This window comes from Ranitomeya variabilis, chromosome 4 (assembly GCF_051348905.1).
Source record: "Ranitomeya variabilis isolate aRanVar5 chromosome 4, aRanVar5.hap1, whole genome shotgun sequence".
NCBI lineage: Eukaryota > Metazoa > Chordata > Amphibia > Anura > Dendrobatidae > Ranitomeya > Ranitomeya variabilis.
In genome coordinates this window covers 898,587-925,623 of record NC_135235.1, presented here as the reverse complement: position 1 = coordinate 925,623, position 27,037 = coordinate 898,587, and the positions used below count along the sequence as shown (strand labels likewise).

Genomic DNA, 27,037 nt, shown 5'->3' with positions numbered 1-27,037 from the left:
TGTATGGGGATGAGGGGTCATTAATACGATGGTCCTGTCCTCATACATCATACAGCAGTGTGTCCTGTATACACCGGGGATATACACTGTATGGAGATGAGGGGTCATTAATACGATGGTCCTATCCTCATACATCATACAGCAGTGTGTCCTGTATACACGGGGGATATACAGTGTATGGAGATGAGGGGTCATTAATACGATGGTCCTGTCCTCATACATCATACAGCAGTGTATCCTTTATACACCGGGGATATACACTGTATGGGGATGAGGGGTCATTAATACGATGGTCCTGTCCTCATACATCATACAGCAGTGTGTCCTGTATACACCGGGGATATACAGTGTATGGAGATGAGGGGTCATTAATACGATGGTCCTGTCCTCATACATCATACAGCAGTGTGTCCTGTATACACGGGGGATATACACTGTATGGAGATGAGGGGTCATTAATACGATGGTCCTGTCCTCATACATCATACAGCAGTGTGTTTTGTATACACGGGGGATATACAGTGTATGGAGATGAGGGGTCATTAATACGATGGTCCTGTCCTCATACATCATACAGCAGTGTGTCCTGTATACACGGGGGATATACACTGTATGGGGATGAGGGGTTATTAATACGATGGTCCTGTCCTCATACATCATACAGCAGTGTGTCCTGTATACACGGGGGATATACAGTGTATGGAGATGAGGGGTCATTAATACGATGGTCCTGTCCTCATACATCATACAGCAGTGTGTCCTGTATACACGGGGGATATACACTGTATGGGGATGTGGGGTCATTAATACGATGGTCCTGACCTCATACATCATACAGCAGTGTGTCCTGTATACACGGGGGATATACACTGTATGGAGATGAGGGGTCATTAATACGATGGTCCAGTCCTCATACATCATACAGCAGTGTGTCCTGTATACACCGGGGATATACACTGTATGGGGATGAGGGGTCATTAATACGATGGTCCAGTCCTCATACATCATACAGCAGTGTGTCCTGTATACACGGGGGATATACACTGTATGGAGATGAGGGGTCATTAATACTATGGTCCTGTCCTCATACATCATACAGCAGTGTGTCCTGTATACACGGGGGTATACAGTGTATGGGGATGAGGGGTCATTAATACGATGGTCCTGTCCTCATACATCATACAGCAGTGTGTCCTGTATACACCGGGGATATACACTGTATGGGGATGAGGGGTCATTAATACGATGGTCCTATCCTCATACATCATACAGCAGTGTGTCCTGTATACACCGGGGATATACACTGTATGGAGATGAGGGGTCATTAATACGATGGTCCTATCCTCATACATCATACAGCAGTGTGTCCTGTATACACGGGGGATATACACTGTATGGGGATGAGGGGTCATTAATACGATGGTCCTGTCCTCATACATCATACAGCAGTGTGTCCTGTATACACGGGGGTATACAGTGTATGGAGATGAGGGGTCATTAATACGATGGTCCAGTCCTCATACATCATACAGCAGTGTGTCCTGTATACACGGGGGATATACACTGTATGGAGATGAGGGGTCATTAATACGATGGTCCTATCCTCATACATCATACAGCAGTGTGTCCTGTATACACGTGGGATATACACTGTATGGTGATGAGGGGTCATTAATACGATGGTCCTGACCTCATACATCATACAGCAGTGTGTCCTGTATACACGGGGGATATACACTGTGTGGAGATGAGGGGTCATTAATACGATGGTCCTGACCTCATACATCATACAGCAGTGTGTCCTGTATACACGTGGGATATACACTGTATGGTGATGAGGGGTCATTAATACGATGGTCCTGTCCTCATACATCATACAGCAGTGTGTCCTGTATACACCGGGGATATACAGTGTATGGAGATGTGGGGTCATTAATACGATGGTCCTGTCCTCATACATCATACAGCAGTGTGTCCTGTATACACGGGGGATATACAGTGTATGGGGATGAGGGGTCATTAATACGATGGTCCTGTCCTCATACATCATACAGCAGTGTGTCCTGTATACACGGGGGATATACACTGTATGGGGATGAGGGGTCATTAATACGATGGTCCTGTCCTCATACATCATACAGCAGTGTGTCCTGTATACACGGGGGATATACACTGTATGGGGATGTGGGGTCATTAATACGATGGTCCTGTCCTCATACATCATACAGCAGTGTGTCCTGTATACACGGGGGATATACACTGTATGGGGATGAGGGGTCATTAATACGATGGTCCTGTCCTCATACATCATACAGCAGTGTGTCCTGTATACACGGGGGATATATACTGTGTGGAGATGAGGGGTCATTAATACGATGGTCCTGACCTCATACATCATACAGCAGTGTGTCCTGTATACATGGGGGATATACAGTGTATGGAGATGAGGGTTCATTAATACGATGGTCCTGTCCTCATACATCATACAGCAGTGTGTCCTGTATACATGGGGGATATACACTGTATGGTGATGAGGGGTCATTAATACGATGGTCCTGTCCTCATACATCATACAGCAGTGTGTCCTGTATACACGGGGGATATACAGTGTATGGGGATGTGGGGTCATTAATACGATGGTCCTGACCTCATACATCATACAGCTGTGTGTCCTGTATACATGGGGGATATACACTGTATGGGGATGAGGGGTCATTAATACGATGGTCCTGTCCTCATACATCATACAGCAGTGTGTCCTGTATACACGGGGGATATACAGTGTATGGAGATGAGGGGTCATTAATACGATGGTCCTGTCCTCATACATCATACAGCAGTGTGTCCTGTATACACGGGGGATATACACTGTATGGGGATGTGGGGTCATTAATACGATGGTCCTGTCCTCATACATCATACAGCAGTGTGTCCTGTATACACGGGGGATATACACTGTGTGGAGATGAGGGGTCATTAATACGATGGTCCTGACCTCATACATCATACAGCAGTGTGTCCTGTATACACGGGGGATATACAGTGTATGGAGATGAGGGGTCATTAATACGATGGTCCTGTCCTCATACATCATACAGCAGTGTGTCCTGTATACATGGGGGATATACACTGTATGGAGATGAGGGGTCATTAATACGATGGTCCTGTCCTCATACATCATACAGCAGTGTGTCCTGTATACACGTGGGATATACACTGTATGGTGATGAGGGGTCATTAATACGATGGTCCTGTCCTCATACATCATACAGCAGTGTGTCCTGTATACACGGGGGATATACACTGTATGGGGATGAGGGGTCATTAATACGATGGTCCTGTCCTCATACATCATACAGCAGTGTGTCCTGTATACATGGGGGATATACAGTGTATGGGGATGTGGGGTCATTAATACGATGGTCCTGTCCTCATACATCATACAGCAGTGTGTCCTGTATACACGGGGGATATACAGTGTATGGAGATGAGGGGTCATTAATACGATGGTCCTGTCCTCATACATCATACAGCAGTGTGTCATGTATACACGGGGGATATACACTGTATGGGGATGAGGGGTCATTAATACGATGGTCCTGTCCTCATACATCATACAGCAGTGTGTCCTGTATACATGGGGGATATACAGTGTATAGGGATGTGGGGTCATTAATACGATGGTCCTGTCCTCATACATCATACAGCAGTGTGTCCTGTATACATGGGGGATATACAGTGTATGGGGATGTGGGGTCATTTATACGATGGTCCTGACCTCATACATCATACAGCAGTGTGTCCTGTATACATGGGGGATATACACTGTATGGAGATGAGGGGTCATTAATACGATGGTCCTGTCCTCATACATCATACAGCAGTGTGTCCTGTATACACGGGGGATATACACTGTATGGGGATGAGGGGTCATTAATACGATGGTCCTGTCCTCATACATCATACAGCAGTGTGTCCTGTATACACGGGGGATATACACTGTATGGAGATGAGGGGTCATTAATACGATGGTCCTGTCCTCATACATCATACAGCAGTGTGTCCTGTATACACGGGGGATATACACTGTATGGGGATGAGGGGTCATTAATACGATGGTCCTGTCCTCATACATCATACAGCAGTGTGTCCTGTATACACGGGGGATATACACTGTATGGAGATGAGGGGTCATTAATACGATGGTCCTATCCTCATACATCATACAGCAGTGTGTCCTGTATACACGGGGGATATACACTGTATGGAGATGAGGGGTCATTAATACGATGGTCCTGTCCTCATACATCATACAGCAGTGTGTCCTGTATACATGGGGGATATACACTGTATGGAGATGAGGGGTCATTAATACGATGGTCCTGACCTCATACATCATACAGCTGTGTGTCCTGTATACACGGGGGATATACAGTGTATGGAGATGAGGGGCCATTAATACGATGGTCCTGTCCTCATACATCATACAGCAGTGTGTCCTGTATACACGGGGGATATACACTGTATGGGGATGAGGGGTCATTAATACGATGGTCCTATCCTCATACATCATACAGCAGTGTGTCCTGTATACACCGGGGATATACACTGTATGGAGATGAGGTCATTAATACGATGGTCCTGTCCTCATACATCATACAGCAGTGTGTTTTGTATACACGGGGGATATACACTGTATGGGGATGAGGGGTCATTAATACGGTGGTCCTGTCCTCATACATCATACAGCAGTGTGTCCTGTATACACGGGGGATATACACTGTATGGGGATGAGGGGTCATTAATACGATGGTCCTGTCCTCATACATCATACAGCAGTGTATCCTTTATACACCGGGGATATACACTGTATGGGGATGAGGGGTCATTAATACGATGGTCCTGTCCTCATACATCATACAGCAGTGTGTCCTGTATACATGGGGGATATACAGTGTATGGAGATGAGGGGTCATTAATTCGATGGTCCTGTCCTCATACATCATACAGCAGTGTGTCCTGTATACATGGGGGATATACACTGTGTGGAGATGAGGGGTCATTAATACGATGGTCCTGTCCTCATACATCATACTGCAGTGTGTCCTGTATACACGGGGGATATACACTGTATGGTGATGAGGGGTCATTAATACGATGGTCCTGTCCTCATACAGCAGTGTGTCCTGTATACACGGGGGATATACACTGTATGGGGATGAGGGGTCATTAATACGATGGTCCTGTCCTCATACATCATACAGCAGTGTGTCCTGTATACATGGGGGATATACAGTGTATGGAGATGAGAGGTCATTAATACGATGGTCCTGACCTCATACATCATACATCAGTGTGTCCTGTATACACGGGGGATATACAGTGTATGGAGATGAGGGGTCATTAATACGATGGTCCTGTCCTCATACATCATACAGCAGTGTGTCCTGTATACATGGGGGATATACAGTGTATGGAGATGAGAGGTCATTAATACGATGGTCCTGACCTCATACATCATACATCAGTGTGTCCTGTATACACGGGGGATATACACTGTATGGGGATGTGGGGTCATTAATACGATGGTTTTCATCATACATCATACAGCAGTGTGTCCTGTATACACGGGGGATATACACTGTATGGTGATGAGGGGTCATTAATACGATGGTCCTGACCTCATACATCATACAGCAGTGTGTCCTGTATACACGGGGGATATACACTGTATGGTGATGAGGGGTCATTAATACGATGGTCCTGTCCTCATACATCATACAGCAGTGTGTCCTGTATACACCAGGGATATACACTGTATGGGGATGAGGGGTCATTAATACGATGGTCCTGACCTCATACATCATACAGCAGTGTGTCCTGTATACACGGGGGATATACAGTGTATGGAGATGAGGGGTCATTAATACGATGGTCCTGTCCTCATACATCATACAGCAGTGTGTCCTGTATACACGGGGGATATACACTGTATGGAGATGAGGGGTCATTAATACGATGGTCCTGACCTCATACATCATACAGCAGTGTGTCCTGTATACACGGGGGATATACACTGTATGGTGATGAGGGGTCATTAATACGATGGTCCTGTCCTCATACATCATACAGCAGTGTGTCCTGTATACACCAGGGATATACACTGTATGGGGATGAGGGGTCATTAATACGATGGTCCTGACCTCATACATCATACAGCAGTGTGTCCTGTATACACGGGGGATATACAGTGTATGGAGATGAGGGGTCATTAATACGATGGTCCTGACCTCATACATCATACAGCAGTGTGTCCTGTATACACGGGGGATATACACTGTATGGTGATGAGGGGTCATTAATACGATGGTCCTGTCCTCATACAGCAGTGTGTCCTGTATACACCGGGGATATACACTGTATGGTGATGAGGGGTCATTAATACGATGGTCCTGACCTCATACATCATACAGCAGTGTGTCCTGTATACATGGGGGATATACAGTGTATGGAGATGAGGGGTCATTAATACGATGGTTCTGTCCTCATACATCATACAGCAGTGTGTCCTGTATACATGGGGGATATACACTGTATGGAGATGAGGGGTCATTAATACGATGGTCCTGTCCTCATACATCATACAGCAGTGTGTCCTGTATACATGGGGGATATACAGTGTATGGAGATGAGGGGTCATTAATACGATGGTTCTGTCCTCATACATCATACAGCAGTGTGTCCTGTATACACGGGGGATATACACTGTATGGGGATGAGGGGTTATTAATACGATGGTCCTGTCCTCATACATCATACAGCAGTGTGTCCTGTATACACGGGGGATATACAGTGTATGGAGATGAGGGGTCATTAATACGATGGTCCTGTCCTCATACATCATACAGCAGTGTGTCCTGTATACACGGGGGATATACACTGTATGGGGATGAGGGGTCATTAATACGATGGTCCTGTCCTCATACATCATACAGCAGTGTGTCCTGTATACACGGGGGATATACACTGTATGGAGATGAGGGGTCATTAATACGATGGTCCTGTCCTCATACATCATACAGCAGTGTGTCCTGTATACATGGGGGATATACACTGTATGGAGATGAGGGGTCATTAATACGATGGTCCTGACCTCATACATCATACAGCTGTGTGTCCTGTATACACGGGGGATATACAGTGTATGGAGATGAGGGGCCATTAATACGATGGTCCTGTCCTCATACATCATACAGCAGTGTGTCCTGTATACACGGGGGATATACACTGTATGGAGATGAGGTCATTAATACGATGGTCCTGTCCTCATACATCATACAGCAGTGTGTTTTGTATACACGGGGGATATACACTGTATGGGGATGAGGGGTCATTAATACGGTGGTCCTGTCCTCATACATCATACAGCAGTGTGTCCTGTATACACGGGGGATATACACTGTATGGGGATGAGGGGTCATTAATACGATGGTCCTGTCCTCATACATCATACAGCAGTGTATCCTTTATACACCGGGGATATACACTGTATGGGGATGAGGGGTCATTAATACGATGGTCCTGTCCTCATACATCATACAGCAGTGTGTCCTGTATACATGGGGGATATACAGTGTATGGAGATGAGGGGTCATTAATTCGATGGTCCTGTCCTCATACATCATACAGCAGTGTGTCCTGTATACATGGGGGATATACACTGTGTGGAGATGAGGGGTCATTAATACGATGGTCCTGTCCTCATACATCATACTGCAGTGTGTCCTGTATACACGGGGGATATACACTGTATGGTGATGAGGGGTCATTAATACGATGGTCCTGTCCTCATACAGCAGTGTGTCCTGTATACACCAGGGATATACACTGTATGGGGATGAGGGGTCATTAATACGATGGTCCTGTCCTCATACATCATACAGCAGTGTGTCCTGTATACACGGGGGATATACACTGTATGGGGATGAGGGGTCATTAATACGATGGTCCTGTCCTCATACATCATACAGCAGTGTGTCCTGTATACATGGGGGATATACAGTGTATGGAGATGAGAGGTCATTAATACGATGGTCCTGACCTCATACATCATACATCAGTGTGTCCTGTATACACGGGGGATATACAGTGTATGGAGATGAGGGGTCATTAATACGATGGTCCTGTCCTCATACATCATACAGCAGTGTGTCCTGTATACATGGGGGATATACAGTGTATGGAGATGAGAGGTCATTAATACGATGGTCCTGACCTCATACATCATACATCAGTGTGTCCTGTATACACGGGGGATATACACTGTATGGGGATGTGGGGTCATTAATACGATGGTTTTCATCATACATCATACAGCAGTGTGTCCTGTATACACGGGGGATATACACTGTATGGTGATGAGGGGTCATTAATACGATGGTCCTGACCTCATACATCATACAGCAGTGTGTCCTGTATACACGGGGGATATACACTGTATGGTGATGAGGGGTCATTAATACGATGGTCCTGTCCTCATACATCATACAGCAGTGTGTCCTGTATACACCAGGGATATACACTGTATGGGGATGAGGGGTCATTAATACGATGGTCCTGACCTCATACATCATACAGCAGTGTGTCCTGTATACACGGGGGATATACAGTGTATGGAGATGAGGGGTCATTAATACGATGGTCCTGTCCTCATACATCATACAGCAGTGTGTCCTGTATACACGGGGGATATACACTGTATGGAGATGAGGGGTCATTAATACGATGGTCCTGACCTCATACATCATACAGCAGTGTGTCCTGTATACACGGGGGATATACACTGTATGGTGATGAGGGGTCATTAATACGATGGTCCTGTCCTCATACATCATACAGCAGTGTGTCCTGTATACACCAGGGATATACACTGTATGGGGATGAGGGGTCATTAATACGATGGTCCTGACCTCATACATCATACAGCAGTGTGTCCTGTATACACGGGGGATATACAGTGTATGGAGATGAGGGGTCATTAATACGATGGTCCTGACCTCATACATCATACAGCAGTGTGTCCTGTATACACGGGGGATATACACTGTATGGTGATGAGGGGTCATTAATACGATGGTCCTGTCCTCATACAGCAGTGTGTCCTGTATACACCGGGGATATACACTGTATGGTGATGAGGGGTCATTAATACGATGGTCCTGACCTCATACATCATACAGCAGTGTGTCCTGTATACATGGGGGATATACAGTGTATGGAGATGAGGGGTCATTAATACGATGGTTCTGTCCTCATACATCATACAGCAGTGTGTCCTGTATACACGGGGGATATACACTGTATGGTGATGAGGGGTCATTAATACGATGGTCCTGTCCTCATACATCATACAGCAGTGTGTCCTGTATACACGGGGGATATACACTGTATGGGGATGAGGGGTCATAATTACGATGGTCCTGTCCTCATACATCATACAGCAGTGTGTCCTGTATACACGGGGGATATACACTGTATGGGGATGAGGGGTCATTAATACGATGGTCCTGTCCTCATACATCATACAGCAGTGTGTCCTGTATACACGGGGGATATACACTGTATGGTGATGAGGGGTCATTAATACGATGGTCCTGTCCTCATACATCATACAGCAGTGTATCCTTTATACACCGGGGATATACACTGTATGGAGATGAGGGGTCATTCATACGATGGTCCTGTCCTCATACATCATACAGCAGTGTGTCCTGTATACACGGGGGATATACACTGTATGGAGATGAGGGGTCATTAATACGATGGTCCTGTCCTCATACATCATACAGCAGTGTGTCCTGTATACATGGGGGATATACACTGTATGGAGATGAGGGGTCATTAATACGATGGTCCTGTCCTCATACATCATACAGCAGTGTGTCCTGTATACATGGGGGATATACAGTGTATGGAGATGAGGGGTCATTAATACGATGGTTTTCATCATACATCACTCAGTAGCATGTCTTGCATACTCGGCCCTTGTGCTGCAGAGAGTGATGATTTTTTGCGCTCTCTTTGCCCCTTCAGCTGTGTGTTGCTGGTTAGTTGAACTATCATGGACGCGTTTGTTTGTTTCCCTTCATTGACTGTCATTTGTAATAAGTTGCCTTTAGTCCCATGTTGGTGCTACATTTTTCTTGTTATTTTCCACTCTCCATGTTGGTCATCTTGTGGCTATCATGTTCTTAACATTATTAATTTTGATCCTGCAGGAGGACCAAGGCCGGTCCTGGATTCTGCCCATCATTCAGGGTTTTGTGCAGATAGAGGAGCTTGTCGTGAGCTATAATGAGTCTTCTGATGATGAGAAGAGCAGTCCTGAGACTCCCCCGCAAGAGGCCACCTGTGTGGATGATGTGCACCCCCGATTCTTGGTGGCCCTTATTTCTCGAAGGAGCAGACACAGGGCAGGTACGTCCCAGCTTCTCTCTAGCATTGGGTACACGTTTTTGGGATATGGTCGCTTCATCCATTCCAGGTCAAATGTTAAGTGCAAGGGCCTGAATGTGGAGACATGGTCTGGATCAACATGGGCCGCATGATTCCGGGGTTTGTGAGGACCCTACATCTTTGACTGAGGTTCTCTTTTGGTGACTGAGTGGGAAGTAGAGACCCTGTCTTCAAGATAATGAGTAAGAGCTGTGACGTGGACCTGGTGTCGGTGTTCACTATGAGGTGATCTCCATAAAAGTTAGTGCATTCCTAGAACTCCTTTTGAAACCAAACAAAAGTTGGATCTTGTTTTTTGATTAGTGAGCAAATGATTTATACTTCACAATCCAATATAATGAAACGTGCAATAAAACCAAATGGAACCTAAGCCCACCATCATGTGTACGAGAGGCTTGATCTCACTCAGACGACTCCCTCAGAGATATGGCTAAGGCTGTCCGACATCCTCATGCCAGCATTGGACTACTGTAGCTGTGTGCCAGTGCCACCCTTGTAGGCATCAGTCCTCCTTTAGCATTTCTTGCCCTGCGTATTGTGGGGGCCATGTGTGTCTATGTTCCTCTGTGCGGGAGGCTTCCCTGATTTACAGTCTGGCCTGAGTCAGGACTTCTTAGAATTAAATGTAACTGATGTGTAAGGGGGTGGGTTGTGAGCATCTCTGCCCACCCAGGGGTAGAAAAGTCATGTTTGAGATTGTTGGGTCCTCTGAAGGGTGAGAATCTGCGGCTGAGGCCAGATCCTGGTACCAGCATAACAATAAGAGATCAAGGGATCACCTGCCACACACTAGGTCACCCATTTTGGTTATCCTGCTGGATTTCAGAAACTATTTTAAGGACCAGTGTTTTTTATTTTTGTGGTGTTGGATTACTGGGTGGTGCCCACAGATTTGTTCCTGTCACCTTGTTGCTGATCTTGGGGATCTGTGTTTAGTGGAGTATTCTCCAAGTGACACAATAAAGTTTGTCTGGTTATTCACCCGTGTGCACGGTCACGGTGTCACCGCATCACAACCTATGCAGGCCTTCTTAGAGCGCATTGTCACAAGTAAGTGAGCATAACGAATTCCAGCAATGGAACAGAGGAGATCGGGCACGGAGGATTCGGTGATCTCTAATATAGCGGATAATCCTATAACAGAAAAATTCTATGATCTCAGAAACCGCAGCCGAGGAAACAATCTACTAACTGGGATTCCTGAATCAGAAAAACACTTACTACAACTTGGCTCCCAAATGGGCTACGGCTGCCTGACTTACTATTGAAAGAGCCCATTGACGAGCAAAACTCCACAGAAAGGGCCAGACCAGTTATTCTAAAACTACTCAACTACAAAGATAAAGGCTCCCCTATTCAATACAATGGGCGCAAGTCTTCTAAGTTATCTACAAATATATCTGCATAACGTAAAGCCTCCACCTCAATCTGCAAAGATATCTCTAACAAAAACTGGCACCGTGTTCTCCTTTTATCCAGCCAAACTTTCAATTTCATGAAAGGGGTTGCACTACCTAACTACTGACGCGCTTCTGTGCCTTCAGGAATCTGCTCCCTGCACTGTCAGACCTGTGTGATCCCGGGGATGGGGGTGGAGAATCACTGACACGCTTCTGTGCCTTCAGGAATCTGCTCCCTGCACCATCAGACCTGTGTGATCCCGGGGATGGGGGTGGAGAATCACTGACACGCTTCTGTGCCTTCAGGAATCTGCTCCCTGCACTGTCAGACCTGTGTGATCCCGGGGATGGGGGTGGAGAATCACTGACACGCTTCTGTGCCTTCAGGAATCTGCTCCCTGCACCATCAGACCTGTGTGATCCCGGGGATGGGGGTGGGGAATCACTGACGCGCTTCTGTGCCTTCAGGAATCTGCTCCCTGCACCGTCAGACCTGTGTGATCCCGGGGATGGGGGGTGGAGAATCACTGACACGCTTCTGTGCCTTCAGGAATCTGCTCCCTGCACCATCAGACCTGTGTGATCCCGGGGATGGGGGTGGAGAATCACTGACACGCTTCTGTGCCTTCAGGAATCTGCTCCCTGCACCGTCAGACCTGTGTGATCCCGGGGATGGGGGTGGGGAATCACTGACACGCTTCTGTGCCTTCAGGAATCTGCTCCCTGCACCATCAGACCTGTGTGATCCTGGGGATGGGGGATGGAGAATCACTGACACGCTTCTGTGCCTTCAGGAATCTGCTCCCTGCACTGTCAGACCTGTGTGATCCCGGGGATGGGGGTGGAGAATCACTGACACGCTTCTGTGCCTTCAGGAATCTGCTCCATGCACCATCAGACCTGTGTGATCCCGGGGATGGGGGTGGGGAATCACTGACACGCTTCTGTGCCTTCAGGAATCTGCTCCCTGCACCATCAGACCTGTGTGATCCCGGGGATGGGGGTGGAGAATCACTGACACGCTTCTGTGCCTTCAGGAATCTGCTCCCTGCACCATCAGACCTGTGTGATCCCGGGGATGGGGGGTGGGAAATCACTGACACGCTTCTGTGCCTTCAGGAATCTGCTCCCTGCACCGTCAGACCTGTGTGATCCCGGGGATGGGGGTGGGGAATCACTGACACGCTTCTGTGCCTTCAGGAATCTGCTCCCTGCACCGTCAGACCTGTGTGATCCCGGGGATGGGGGTGGGGAATCACTGACACGCTTCTGTGCCTTCAGGAATCTGCTCCCTGCACCATCAGACCAGTGTGATCCCGGGGATGGGGGGTGGAGAATCACTGACACGCTTCTGTGCCTTCAGGAATCTGCTCCCTGCACTGTCAGACCTGTGTGATCCTGGGGATGGGGGGTGGAGAATCACTGACACGCTTCTGTGCCTTCAGGAATCTGCTCCCTGCACTGTCAGACCTGTGTGATCCCGGGGATGGGGGTGGGGAATCACTGACACGCTTCTGTTCCTTCAGGAATCTGCTCCCTGCACCTTCAGACCTGTGTGATCCCGGGGATGGGGGTGGAGAATCACTGACACGCTTCTGTGCCTTCAGGAATCTGCTCCCTGCACCGTCAGACCTGTGTGATCCCGGGGATGGGGGGTGGGGAATCACTGACACGCTTCTGTGCCTTCAGGAATCTGCTCCCTGCACCGTCAGACCTGTGTGATCCCGGGGATGGGGGTGGAGAATCACTGACACGCTTCTGTGCCTTCAGGAATCTGCTCCCTGCACTGTCAGACCTATGTGATCCCGGGGATGGGGGTGGAGAATCACTGACACACTTCTGTGCCTTCAGGAATCTGCTCCCTGCACTGTAAGACCTGTGTGATCCCGGGGATGGGGGTGGAGAATCACTGACACGCTTCTGTGCCTTCAGGAATCTGCTCCCTGCACCGTCAGACCTGTGTGATCCCGGGGATGGGGGTGGAGAATCACTGACACGCTTCTGTGCCTTCAGGAATCTGCTCCCTGCACCATCAGACCTGTGTGATCCCGGGGATGGGGGTGGAGAATCGCTGACACACTTCTGTGCCTTCAGGAATCTGCTCCCTGCACCATCAGACCTGTGTGATCCCGGGGATGGGGGTGGGGAATCACTGACACGCTTCTGTGCCTTCAGGAATCTGCTCCCTGCACCATCAGACCTGTGTGATCCCGGGGATGGGGGTGGAGAATCACTGACACACTTCTGTGCCTTCAGGAATCTGCTCCCTGCACCATCAGACCTGTGTGATCCCGGGGATGGGGGTGGAGAATCACTGACACGCTTCTGTGCCTTCAGGAATCTGCTCCCTGCACCGTCAGACCTGTGTGATCCCGGGGATGGGGGTGGAGAATCACTGACACACTTCTGTGCCTTCAGGAATCTGCTCCCTGCACCATCAGACCTGTGTGATCCCGGGGATGGGGGTGGAGAATCACTGACACACTTCTGTGCCTTCAGGAATCTGCTCCCTGCACCATCAGACCTGTGTGATCCCGGGGATGGGGGTGGAGAATCACTGACACACTTCTGTGCCTTCAGGAATCTGCTCCCTGCACTGTAAGACCTGTGTGATCCCGGGGATGGGGGTGGAGAATCACTGACACGCTTCTGTGCCTTCAGGAATCTGCTCCCTGCACCGTCAGACCTGTGTGATCCCGGGGATGGGGGTGGAGAATCACTGACACGCTTCTGTGCCTTCAGGAATCTGCTCCCTGCACCATCAGACCTGTGTGATCCCGGGGATGGGGGTGGAGAATCGCTGACACACTTCTGTGCCTTCAGGAATCTGCTCCCTGCACCATCAGACCTGTGTGATCCCGGGGATGGGGGTGGGGAATCACTGACACGCTTCTGTGCCTTCAGGAATCTGCTCCCTGCACCATCAGACCTGTGTGATCCCGGGGATGGGGGTGGAGAATCACTGACACACTTCTGTGCCTTCAGGAATCTGCTCCCTGCACCATCAGACCTGTGTGATCCCGGGGATGGGGGTGGAGAATCACTGACACGCTTCTGTGCCTTCAGGAATCTGCTCCCTGCACCATCAGACCTGTGTGATCCCGGGGATGGGGGTGGAGAATCACTGACACACTTCTGTGCCTTCAGGAATCTGCTCCCTGCACTGTAAGACCTGTGTGATCCCGGGGATGGGGGTGGAGAATCACTGACACGCTTCTGTGCCTTCAGGAATCTGCTCCCTGCACCGTCAGACCTGTGTGATCCCGGGGATGGGGGTGGAGAATCACTGACACGCTTCTGTGCCTTCAGGAATCTGCTCCCTGCACCATCAGACCTGTGTGATCCCGGGGATGGGGGTGGAGAATCGCTGACACACTTCTGTGCCTTCAGGAATCTGCTCCCTGCACCATCAGACCTGTGTGATCCCGGGGATGGGGGTGGAGAATCACTGACGCGCTTCTGTGCCTTCAGGAATCTGCTCCCTGCACCATCAGACCTGTGTGATCCCGGGGATGGGGGTGGGGAATCACTGACACGCTTCTGTGCCTTCAGGAATCTGCTCCCTGCACCATCAGACCTGTGTGATCCCAGAGATGGGGGGTGGAGAATCACTGACACGCTTCTGTGCCTTCAGGAATCTGCTCCCTGCACCATCAGACCTGTGTGATCCCGGGGATGGGGGTGGGGAATCACTGACGCGCTTCTGTGCCTTCAGGAATCTGCTCCCTGCACCGTCAGACCTGTGTGATCCCGGGGATGGGGGGTGGGGAATCACTGACACGCTTCTGTGCCTTCAGGAATCTGCTCCATGCACCATCAGACCTGTGTGATCCCAGAGATGGGGGGTGGAGAATCACTGACACGCTTCTGTGCCTTCAGGAATCTGCTCCCTGCACCATCAGACCAGTGTGATCCTGGGGATGGGGGGTGGAGAATCACTGACACGCTTCTGTGCCTTCAGGAATCTGCTCCCTGCACCATCAGACCTGTGTGATCCCGGGGATGGGGGGTGGAGAATCACTGACACGCTTCTGTTCCTTCAGGAATCTGCTCCCTGCACCATCAGACCAGTGTGATCCTGGGGATGGGGGGTGGAGAATCGCTGACACGCTTCTGTGCCTTCAGGAATCTGCTCCCTGCACCATCAGACCTGTGTGATCCCGGGGATGGGGGTGGAGAATCACTGACACGCTTCTGTGCCTTCAGGAATCTGCTCCCTGCACCATCAGACCTGTGTGATCCCGGGGATGGGGGTGGAGAATCACTGACACACATCTGTGCCTTCAGGAATCTGCTCCCTGCACCATCAGACCTGTGTGATCCCGGGGATGGGGGTGGGGAATCACTGACACGCTTCTGTGCCTTCAGGAATCTGCTCCCTGCACCTTCAGACCTGTGTGATCCTGGGGATGGGGGGTGGAGAATCACTGACACGCTTCTGTGCCTTCAGGAATCTGCTCCCTGCACCTTCAGACCTGTGTGATCCCGGGTATGGGGGGTGGGGAATCACTGACACGCTTCTGTGCCTTCAGGAATCTGCTCCCTGCACCATCAGACCTGTGTGATCCCGGGGATGGGGGTGGAGAATCACTGACACGCTTCTGTGCCTTCAGGAATCTGCTCCCTGCACCATCAGACCTGTGTGATCCCGGGGATGGGGGTGGAGAATCGCTGACACGCTTCTGTGCCTTCAGGAATCTGCTCCCTGCACCGTCAGACCTGTGTGATCCTGGGGATGGGGGTGGAGAATCACTGACACGCTTCTGTGCCTTCAGGAATCTGCTCCATGCACCATCAGACCTGTGTGATCCCGGGGATGGGGGGTGGGGAATCACTGACATGCTTCTGTGCCTTCAGGAATCTGCTCCCTGCACCATCAGACCAGTGTGATCCCGGGGATGGGGGTGGAGAATCACTGACACACTTCTGTGCCTTCAGGAATCTGCTCCATGCACCGTCAGACCTGTGTGATCCCGGGGATGGGGGTGGAGAATCACTGACACGCTTCTGTGCCTTCAGGAATCTGCTCCCTGCACCGTCAGACCTGTGTGATCCTGGGGATGGGTGTGGAGAATCACTGACACGCTTCAGTGCCTTCAGGAATCTGCTCCCTGCACCATCAGACCTGTGTGATCCCGGGGATGGGGGTGGGGAATCACTGACACGCTTCTGTGCCTTCAGGAATCTGCTCCATGCACCCTCAGACCTGTGTGATCCCGGGGATGGGGGTGGAGAATCACTGACACGCTTCTGTGCCTTCAGGAATCTGCTCCATGCACCCTCAGACCTGTGTGATCCCGGGGATGGGGGTGGAGAATCACTGACACGCTTCTGTGCCTTCAGGAATCTGCTCCATGCACCCTCAGACCTGTGTGATCCCGGGGATGGGGGTGGAGAATCACTGACACGCTTCTGTGCCTTCAGGAATCTGCTCCCTGCACCATCAGACCTGTGTGATCCCGGGGATGGGGGTGGAGAATCACTGACACGCTTCTGTGCCTTCAGGAATCTGCTCCATGCACCATCAGACCTGTGTGATCCCGGGGATGGGGGGTGGGGAATCACTGACATGCTTCTGTGCCTTCAGGAATCTGCTCCCTGCACCATCAGACCAGTGTGATCCCGGGGATGGGGGTGGAGAATCACTGACACACTTCTGTGCCTTCAGGAATCTGCTCCCTGCACCATCAGACCTGTGTGATCCCGGGGATGGGGGTGGGGAATCACTGACACGCTTCTGTGCCTTCAGGAATCTGCTCCCTGCACCTTCAGACCTGTGTGATCCCGGGGATGGGGGTGGAGAATCGCTGACACGCTTCTGTGCCTTCAGGAATCTGCTCCCTGCACCATCAGACCTGTGTGATCCCGGGGATGGGGGTGGGGAATCACTGACACGCTTCTGTGCCTTCAGGAATCTGCTCCCTGCACCATCAGACCTGTGTGATCCCGGGGATGGGGGTGGAGAATCACTGACACGCTTCTGTGCCTTCAGGAATCTGCTCCCTGCACCATCAGACCTGTGTGATCCCGGGTATGGGGGGTGGAGAATCACTGACACGCTTCTGTGCCTTCAGGAATCTGCTCCCTGCATCCTCAGACCTGTGTGATCCCGGGGATGGGGGTGGAGAATCGCTGACACGCTTCTGTGCCTTCAGGAATCTGCTCCCTGCACCTTCAGACCTGTGTGATCCCGGGGATGGGGGTGGAGAATCACTGACACGCTTCTGTGCCTTCAGGAATCTGCTCCCTGCACCATCAGACCTGTGTGATCCCGGGGATGGGGGTGGAGAATCACTGACATGCTTCTGTGCCTTCAGGAATCTGCTCCCTGCACCTTCAGACCTGTGTGATCCCGGGGATGGGGGGTGGAGAATCACTGACACGCTTCTGTGCCTTCAGGAATCTGCTCCCTGCACTGTCAGACCTGTGTGATCCCGGGGATGGGGGGTGGGGAATCACTGACATGCTTCTGTGCCTTCAGGAATCTGCTCCCTGCACCGTCAGACCTGTGTGATCCCGGGGATGGGGGATGGAGAATCACTGACACGCTTCTGTGCCTTCAGGAATCTGCTCCCTGCACCATCAGACCAGTGTGATCCCGGGGATGGGGTTGGAGAATCACTGACACGCCTCTGTGCCTTCAGGAATCTGCTCCCTGCACCATCAGACCTGTGTGATCCCGGGGATGGGGGGTGGGGAATCACTGACACGCTTCTGTGCCTTCAGGAATCTGCTCCCTGCACCATCAGACCAGTGTGATCCCGGGGATGGGGGGTGGAGAATCACTGACACGCTTCTGTGCCTTCAGGAATCTGCTCCCTGCACCATCAGACCTGTGTGATCCTGGAGATGGGGGGTGGAGAATCACTGACACGCTTCTGTGCCTTCAGGAATCTGCTCCCTGCACTGTCAGACCTGTGTGATCCCGGGGATGGGGGGTGGGGAATCACTGACATGCTTCTGTGCCTTCAGGAATCTGCTCCCTGCACCGTCAGACCTGTGTGATCCCGGGGATGGGGGATGGAGAATCACTGACACGCTTCTGTGCCTTCAGGAATCTGCTCCCTGCACCATCAGACCAGTGTGATCCCGGGGATGGGGTTGGAGAATCACTGACACGCTTCTGTGCCTTCAGGAATCTGCTCCCTGCACCATCAGACCTGTGTGATCCCGGGGATGGGGGGTGGGGAATCACTGACACGCTTCTGTGCCTTCAGGAATCTGCTCCCTGCACCGTCAGACCTGTGTGATCCCGGGGATGGGGGTGGAGAATCACTGACACGCCTCTGTGCCTTCAGGAATCTGCTCCCTGCACCATCAGACCTGTGTGATCCTGGGGATGGGGGTGGAGAATCACTGACACGCTTCTGTGCCTTCAGTAATCTGCTCCCTGCACCATCAGACCTGTGTGATCCCGGGGATGGGGGGTGGGGAATCACTGACACGCTTCTGTGCCTTCAGGAATCTGCTCCCTGCACCATCAGACCTGTGTGATCCCGGGGATGGGGGTGGAGAATCACTGACACGCTTCTGTGCCTTCAGGAATCTGCTCCCAGCACCATCAGACCTGTGTGATCCCGGGGATGGGGGTGGAGAATCACTGACACGCTTCTGTGCCTTCAGGAATCTGCTCCCTGCACCATCAGACCAGTGTGATCCCAGGGATGGGGGTGGGGAATCACTGACACGCTTCTGTTCCTTCAGGAATCTGCTCCCTGCACCATCAGACCTGTGTGATCCCGGGGATGGGGGGTGGGGAATCACTGACACGCTTCTGTTCCTTCAGGAATCTGCTCCCTGCACCATCAGACCTGTGTGATCCCGGGGATGGGGGATGGAGAATCACTGATACGCTTCTGTGCCTTCAGGAATCTGCTCTCTGCACCATCAGACCTGTGTGATCCCGGGGATGGGGGTGGAGAATCACTGACACGCTTCTGTTCCTTCAGGAATCTGCTCCCTGCACTGTAAGACCTGTGTGATCCTGGGGATGGGGGTGGAGAATCACTGACACGCTTCTGTTCCTTCAGGAATCTGCTCCCTGCACTGTCAGACCTGTGTGATCCCGGGGATGGGGGATGGAGAATCACTGACACGCTTCTGTGCCTTCAGGAATCTGCTCCCTGCACCATCAGACCTGTGTGATCCCGGGGATGGGGGTGGAGAATCACTGACACGCTTCTGTGCCTTCAGGAATCTGCTCCCTGCACCATCAGACCTGTGTGATCCTGGGGATGGGGGGTGGAGAATCACTGACACGCTTCTGTGCCTTCAGGAATCTGCTCCCTGCTCTGTCAGACCTGTGTGATCCCGGGGATGGGGGTGGAGAATCGCTGACACACTTCTGTGCCTTCAGGAATCTGCTCCCTGCTCTGTCAGACCTGTGTGATCCTGGGGATGGGGGGTGGAGAATCACTGACACGCTTCTGTTCCTTCAGGAATCTGCTCCCTGCACTGTCAGACCTGTGTGATCCCGGGGATGGGGGATGGAGAATCACTGACACGCTTCTGTGCCTTCAGGAATCTGCTCCCTGCACCATCAGACCTGTGTGATCCCGGGGATGGGGGTGGAGAATCACTGACACGCTTCTGTGCCTTCAGGAATCTGCTCCCTGCACCATCAGACCTGTGTGATCCTGGGGATGGGGGGTGGAGAATCACTGACACGCTTCTGTGCCTTCAGGAATCTGCTCCCTGCACCATCAGACCTGTGTGATCCTGGGGATGGGGGGTGGAGAATCACTGACACGCTTCTGTGCCTTCAGGAATCTGCTCCCTGCACTGTAAGACCTGTGTGATCCTGGGGATGGGGGTGGAGAATCACTGACACGCTTCTGTTCCTTCAGGAATCTGCTCCCTGCACCATCAGACCTGTGTGATCCTGGGGATGGGGGGTGGAGAATCACTGACACGCTTCTGTGCCTTCAGGAATCTGCTCCCTGCTCTGTCAGACCTGTGTGATCCCGGGGATGGGGGTGGGGAATCACTGACACGCTTCTGTGCCTTCAGGAATCTGCTCCCTGCACCTTCAGACCTGTGTGATCCCGGGGATGGGGGATGGAGAATCGCTGACACGCTTCTGTGCCTTCAGGAATCTGCTCCCTGCACCATCAGACCTGTGTGATCCCGGGGATGGGGGTGGAGAATCACTGACACGCTTCTGTGCCTTCAGGAATCTGCTCCCTGCACCTTCAGACCTGTGTGATCCTGGGGATGGGGGGTGGAGAATCACTGACACGCTTCTGTGCCTTCAGGAATCTGCTCCCTGCACCATCAGACCAGTGTGATCCCGGGGATGGGGGGGGGAGAATCACTGACACGCTTCTGTGCCTTCAGGAATCTGCTCCCTGCACCATCAGACCAGTGTGATCCCGGGGATGGGGGGGGGGGAGAATCACTGACACGCTTCTGTGCCTTCAGGAATCTGCTCCCTGCACCATCAGACCTGTGTGATCCTGGAGATGGGGGGTGGAGAATCACTGACACGCTTCTGTGCCTTCAGGAATCTGCTCCCTGCACTGTCAGACCTGTGTGATCCCGGGGATGGGGGGTGGGGAATCACTGACATGCTTCTGTGCCTTCAGGAATCTGCTCCCTGCACCGTCAGACCTGTGTGATCCCGGGGATGGGGGATGGAGAATCACTGACAGGCTTCTGTGCCTTCAGGAATCTGCTCCCTGCACCATCAGACCAGTGTGATCCCGGGGATGGGGTTGGAGAATCACTGACACGCCTCTGTGCCTTCAGGAATCTGCTCCCTGCACCATCAGACCTGTGTGATCCTGGGGATGGGGGTGGAGAATCACTGACACGCTTCTGTGCCTTCAGGAATCTGCTCCCTGCACCATCAGACCTGTGTGATCCCGGGGATGGGGGTGGAGAATCACTGACACGCTTCTGTGCCTTCAGGAATCTGCTCCCTGCACCATCAGACCTGTGTGATCCCGGGGATGGGGGTGGGGAATCACTGACACGCTTCTGTGCCTTCAGGAATCTGCTCCCTGCACCATCAGACCTGTGTGATCCCGGGGATGGGGGTGGAGAATCACTGACACGCTTCTGTGCCTTCAGGAATCTGCTCCCTGCACCATCAGACCTGTGTGATCCCGGGGATGGGGGTGGGGAATCACTGACACGCTTCTGTGCCTTCAGGAATCTGCTCCCTGCACCATCAGACCTGTGTGATCCCGGGGATGGGGGTGGAGAATCACTGACACGCTTCTGTGCCTTCAGGAATCTGCTCCCTGCACCATGAGACCTGTGTGATCCCGGGGATGGGGGTGGAGAATCACTGACACGCTTCTGTGCCTTCAGGAATCTGCTCCCTGCACCATCAGACCAGTGTGATCCCAGGGATGGGGGTGGGGAATCACTGACACGCTTCTGTTCCTTCAGGAATCTGCTCCCTGCACCATCAGACCTGTGTGATCCCGGGGATGGGGGGTGGGGAATCACTGACACGCTTCTGTGCCTTCAGGAATCTGCTCCCTGCACCATCAGACCAGTGTGATCCCAGGGATGGGGGTGGGGAATCACTGACACGCTTCTGTTCCTTCAGGAATCTGCTCCCTGCACCATCAGACCTGTGTGATCCCGGGGATGGGGGATGGAGAATCACTGATACGCTTCTGTGCCTTCAGGAATCTGCTCCCTGCACCATCAGACCTGTGTGATCCCGGGGATGGGGGTGGAGAATCACTGACACGCTTCTGTTCCTTCAGGAATCTGCTCCCTGCACTGTAAGACCTGTGTGATCCTGGGGATGGGGGTGGAGAATCACTGACACGCTTCTGTTCCTTCAGGAATCTGCTCCCTGCACCATCAGACCTGTGTGATCCTGGGGATGGGGGGTGGAGAATCACTGACACGCTTCTGTGCCTTCAGGAATCTGCTCCCTGCACCTTTAGACCTGTGTGATCCTGGGGATGGGGGATGGAGAATCACTGACACGCTTCTGTGCCTTCAGGAATCTGCTCCCTGCACCATCAGACCTGTGTGATCCCGGGGATGGGGTTGGAGAATCACTGACACGCTTCTGTGCCTTCAGGAATCTGCTCCCTGCACCATCAGACCTGTGTGATCCCGGGGATGGGGGTGGAGAATCACTGACACGCTTCTGTGCCTTCAGGAATCTGCTCCCTGCACCATCAGACCTGTGTGATCCCGGGGATGGGGGTGGAGAATCACTGACACGCTTCTGTGCCTTCAGGAATCTGCTCCCTGCACTGTAAGACCTGTGTGATCCTGGGGATGGGGGTGGAGAATCACTGACACGCTTCTGTTCCTTCAGGAATCTGCTCCCTGCACCATCAGACCTGTGTGATCCTGGGGATGGGGGGTGGAGAATCACTGACACGCTTCTGTGCCTTCAGGAATCTGCTCCCTGCACCATCAGACCAGTGTGATCCCGGGGATGGGGGGGGGGAGAATCACTGACACGCTTCTGTGCCTTCAGGAATCTGCTCCCTGCACCATCAGACCAGTGTGATCCCGGGGATGGGGGGGGGGAGAATCACTGACACGCTTCTGTGCCTTCAGGAATCTGCTCCCTGCACCATCAGACCTGTGTGATCCCGGGGATGGGGGTGGAGAATCACTGACACGCTTCTGTGCCTTCAGGAATCTGCTCCCTGCACCGTCAGACCTGTGTGATCCCGGGGATGGGGGTGGAGAATCACTGACACGCTTCTGTGCCTTCAGGAATCTGCTCCCTGCACCATCAGACCTGTGTGATCCCGGGGATGGGGGGTGGAGAATCACTGACACGCTTCTGTGCCTTCAGGAATCTGCTCCCTGCACCATCAGACCTGTGTGATCCCGGGTATGGGGGGTGGAGAATCACTGACACGCTTCTGTGCCTTCAGGAATCTGCTCCCTGCACCATCAGACCTGTGTGATCCCGGGGATGGGGGGTGGAGAATCACTGACACGCTTCTGTGCCTTCAGGAATCTGCTCCCTGCTCTGTCAGACCTGTGTGATCCCGGGGATGGGGGTGGGGAATCACTGACACGCTTCTGTGCCTTCAGGAATCTGCTCCCTGCACCTTCAGACCTGTGTGATCCCGGGGATGGGGGATGGAGAATCGCTGACACGCTTCTGTGCCTTCAGGAATCTGCTCCCTGCACCATCAGACCTGTGTGATCCCGGGGATGGGGGTGGAGAATCACTGACACGCTTCTGTGCCTTCAGGAATCTGCTCCCTGCACCTTCAGACCTGTGTGATCCTGGGGATGGGGGGTGGAGAATCACTGACACGCTTCTGTGCCTTCAGGAATCTGCTCCCTGCACCATCAGACCAGTGTGATCCCGGGGATGGGGGGGGGAGAATCACTGACACGCTTCTGTGCCTTCAGGAATCTGCTCCCTGCACCATCAGACCAGTGTGATCCCGGGGATGGGGGGGGGAGAATCACTGACACGCTTCTGTGCCTTCAGGAATCTGCTCCCTGCACCATCAGACCTGTGTGATCCCGGGGATGGGGGTGGAGAATCACTGACACGCTTCTGTGCCTTCAGGAATCTGCTCCCTGCACCGTCAGACCTGTGTGATCCCGGGGATGGGGGTGGAGAATCACTGACACGCTTCTGTGCCTTCAGGAATCTGCTCCCTGCACCATCAGACCTGTGTGATCCCGGGGATGGGGGGTGGAGAATCACTGACACGCTTCTGTGCCTTCAGGAATCTGCTCCCTGCACCATCAGACCTGTGTGATCCCGGGTATGGGGGGTGGAGAATCACTGACACGCTTCTGTGCCTTCAGGAATCTGCTCCCTGCACCATCAGACCTGTGTGATCCCGGGGATGGGGGGTGGAGAATCACTGACACGCTTCTGTGCCTTCAGGAATCTGCTCCCTGCACCGTCAGACCTGTGTGATCCCGGGGATGGGGGGTGGAGAATCACTGACACGCTTCTGTGCCTTCAGGAATCTGCTCCCTGCACTGTCAGACCTGTGTGATCCCGGGGATGGGGGTGGAGAATCGCTGACACGCTTCTGTGCCTTCAGGAATCTGCTCCCTGCACCATCAGACCTGTGTGATCCCGGGGATGGGGGTGGAGAATCACTGACACGCTTCTGTGCCTTCAGGAATCTGCTCCCTGCACCGTCAGACCAGTGTGATCCCGGGGATGGGGGTGGAGAATCACTGACATGCTTCTGTGCCTTCAGGAATCTGCTCCCTGCACCATCAGACCTGTGTGATCCCGGGGATGGGGGTGGAGAATCACTGACATGCTTCTGTGCCTTCAGGAATCTGCTCCATGCACCGTCAGACCTGTGTGATCCCGGGGATGGGGGGTGGGGAATCACTGACACGCTTCTGTGCCTTCAGGAATCTGCTCCCTGCACCATCAGACCAGTGTGATCCCGGGGATGGGGGTGGAGAATCACTGACACGCTTCTGTGCCTTCAGGAATCTGCTCCCTGCACCGTCAGACCTGTGTGATCCTGGGGATGGGGGGTGGAGAATCACTGACACGCTTCTGTGCCTTCAGGAATCTGCTCCATGCACCATCAGACCTGTGTGATCCCGGGGATGGGGGGTGGAGAATCACTGACACGCTTCTGTGCCTTCAGGAATCTGCTCCCTGCACCGTCAGACCTGTGTGATCCTGGGGATGGGGGGTGGAGAATCACTGACACGCTTCTGTGCCTTCAGGAATCTGCTCCATGCACCATCAGACCTGTGTGATCCCGGGGATGGGGGTGGAGAATCACTGACACGCTTCTGTGCCTTCAGGAATCTGCTCCCTGCACCGTCAAACCAGTGTGATCCCGGGGATGGGGGTGGAGAATCACTGACACGCTTCTGTTCCTTCAGGAATCTGCTCCCTGCACTGTCAGACCTGTGTGATCCCGGGGATGGGGGTGGAGAATCACTGACACGCTTCTGTGCCTTCAGGAATCTGCTCCCTGCACCATCAGACCTGTGTGATCCCGGGGATGGGGAGTGGAGAATCACTGACACGCTTCTGTGCCTTCAGGAATCTGCTCCCTGCACCATCAGACCTGTGTGATCCCGGGGATGGGGGTGGGGAATCACTGACACGCTTCTGTGCCTTCAGGAATCTGCTCCCTGCACCATCAGACCTGTGTGATCCCGGGGATGGGGGTGGGGAATCACTGACATGCTTCTGTGCCTTCAGGAATCTGCTCCATGCACCATCAGACCTGTGTGATCCCGGGGATGGGGGTGGAGAATCACTGACACGCTTCTGTGCCTTCAGGAATCTGCTCCCTGCACCATCAGACCTGTGTGATCCCGGGGATGGGGGTGGAGAATCACTGACATGCTTCTGTGCCTTCAGGAATCTGCTCCCTGCACCATCAGACCTGTGTGATCCCGGGGATGGGGGGTGGAGAATCACTGACACGCTTCTGTGCCTTCAGGAATCTGCTCCATGCACCGTCAGACCTGTGTGATCCCGGGGATGGGGGGTGGAGAATCACTGACACGCTTCTGTGCCTTCAGGAATCTGCTCCCTGCACCATCAGACCTGTGTGATCCTGGGGATGGGGGTGGAGAATCACTGACATGCTTCTGTGCCTTCAGGAATCTGCTCCCTGCACCATCAGACCTGTGTGATCCCGGGGATGGGGGTGGAGAATCACTGACATGCTTCTGTGCCTTCAGGAATCTGCTCCCTGCACTGTCAGACCTGTGTGATCCTGGGGATGGGGGTGGAGAATCACTGACACGCTTCTGTGCCTTCAGGAATCTGCTCCCTGCACCATCAGACCTGTGTGATCCCGGGGATGGGGGGTGGAGAATCACTGACACGCTTCTGTGCCTTCAGGAATCTGCTCCATGCACCGTCAGACCTGTGTGATCCCGGGGATGGGGGGTGGAGAATCACTGACACGCTTCTGTGCCTTCAGGAATCTGCTCCCTGCACCATCAGACCTGTGTGATCCCGGGGATGGGGGGTGGAGAATCACTGACATGCTTCTGTGCCTTCAGGAATCTGCTCCCTGCACCTTCAGACCTGTGTGATCCCGGGGATGGGGGGTGGAGAATCACTGACACGCTTCTGTGCCTTCAGGAATCTGCTCCCTGCACCATCAGACCTGTGTGATCCCAGGGATGGGGGTGGAGAATCACTGACACGCTTCTGTGCCTTC

The 27,037-nt window shown here is 52.5% G+C and overlaps 1 protein-coding gene across 3 annotated transcripts in view; it reads left to right on the top strand.

Annotated features, from left to right (window-relative positions):
- The window catches only part of INPP5F (inositol polyphosphate-5-phosphatase F), a 227,765-nt gene that overhangs the window by 90,192 nt on the left and 110,536 nt on the right, over positions 1-27,037 (top strand). For all 3 annotated transcript variants that reach the window (XM_077257866.1, XM_077257865.1, XM_077257868.1), the window contains exon 7: positions 10,278-10,476. In XM_077257866.1, coding sequence (XP_077113981.1) covers positions 10,278-10,476 — 199 coding nt within the window. The remainder of the gene's footprint in view (positions 1-10,277; positions 10,477-27,037) is intronic.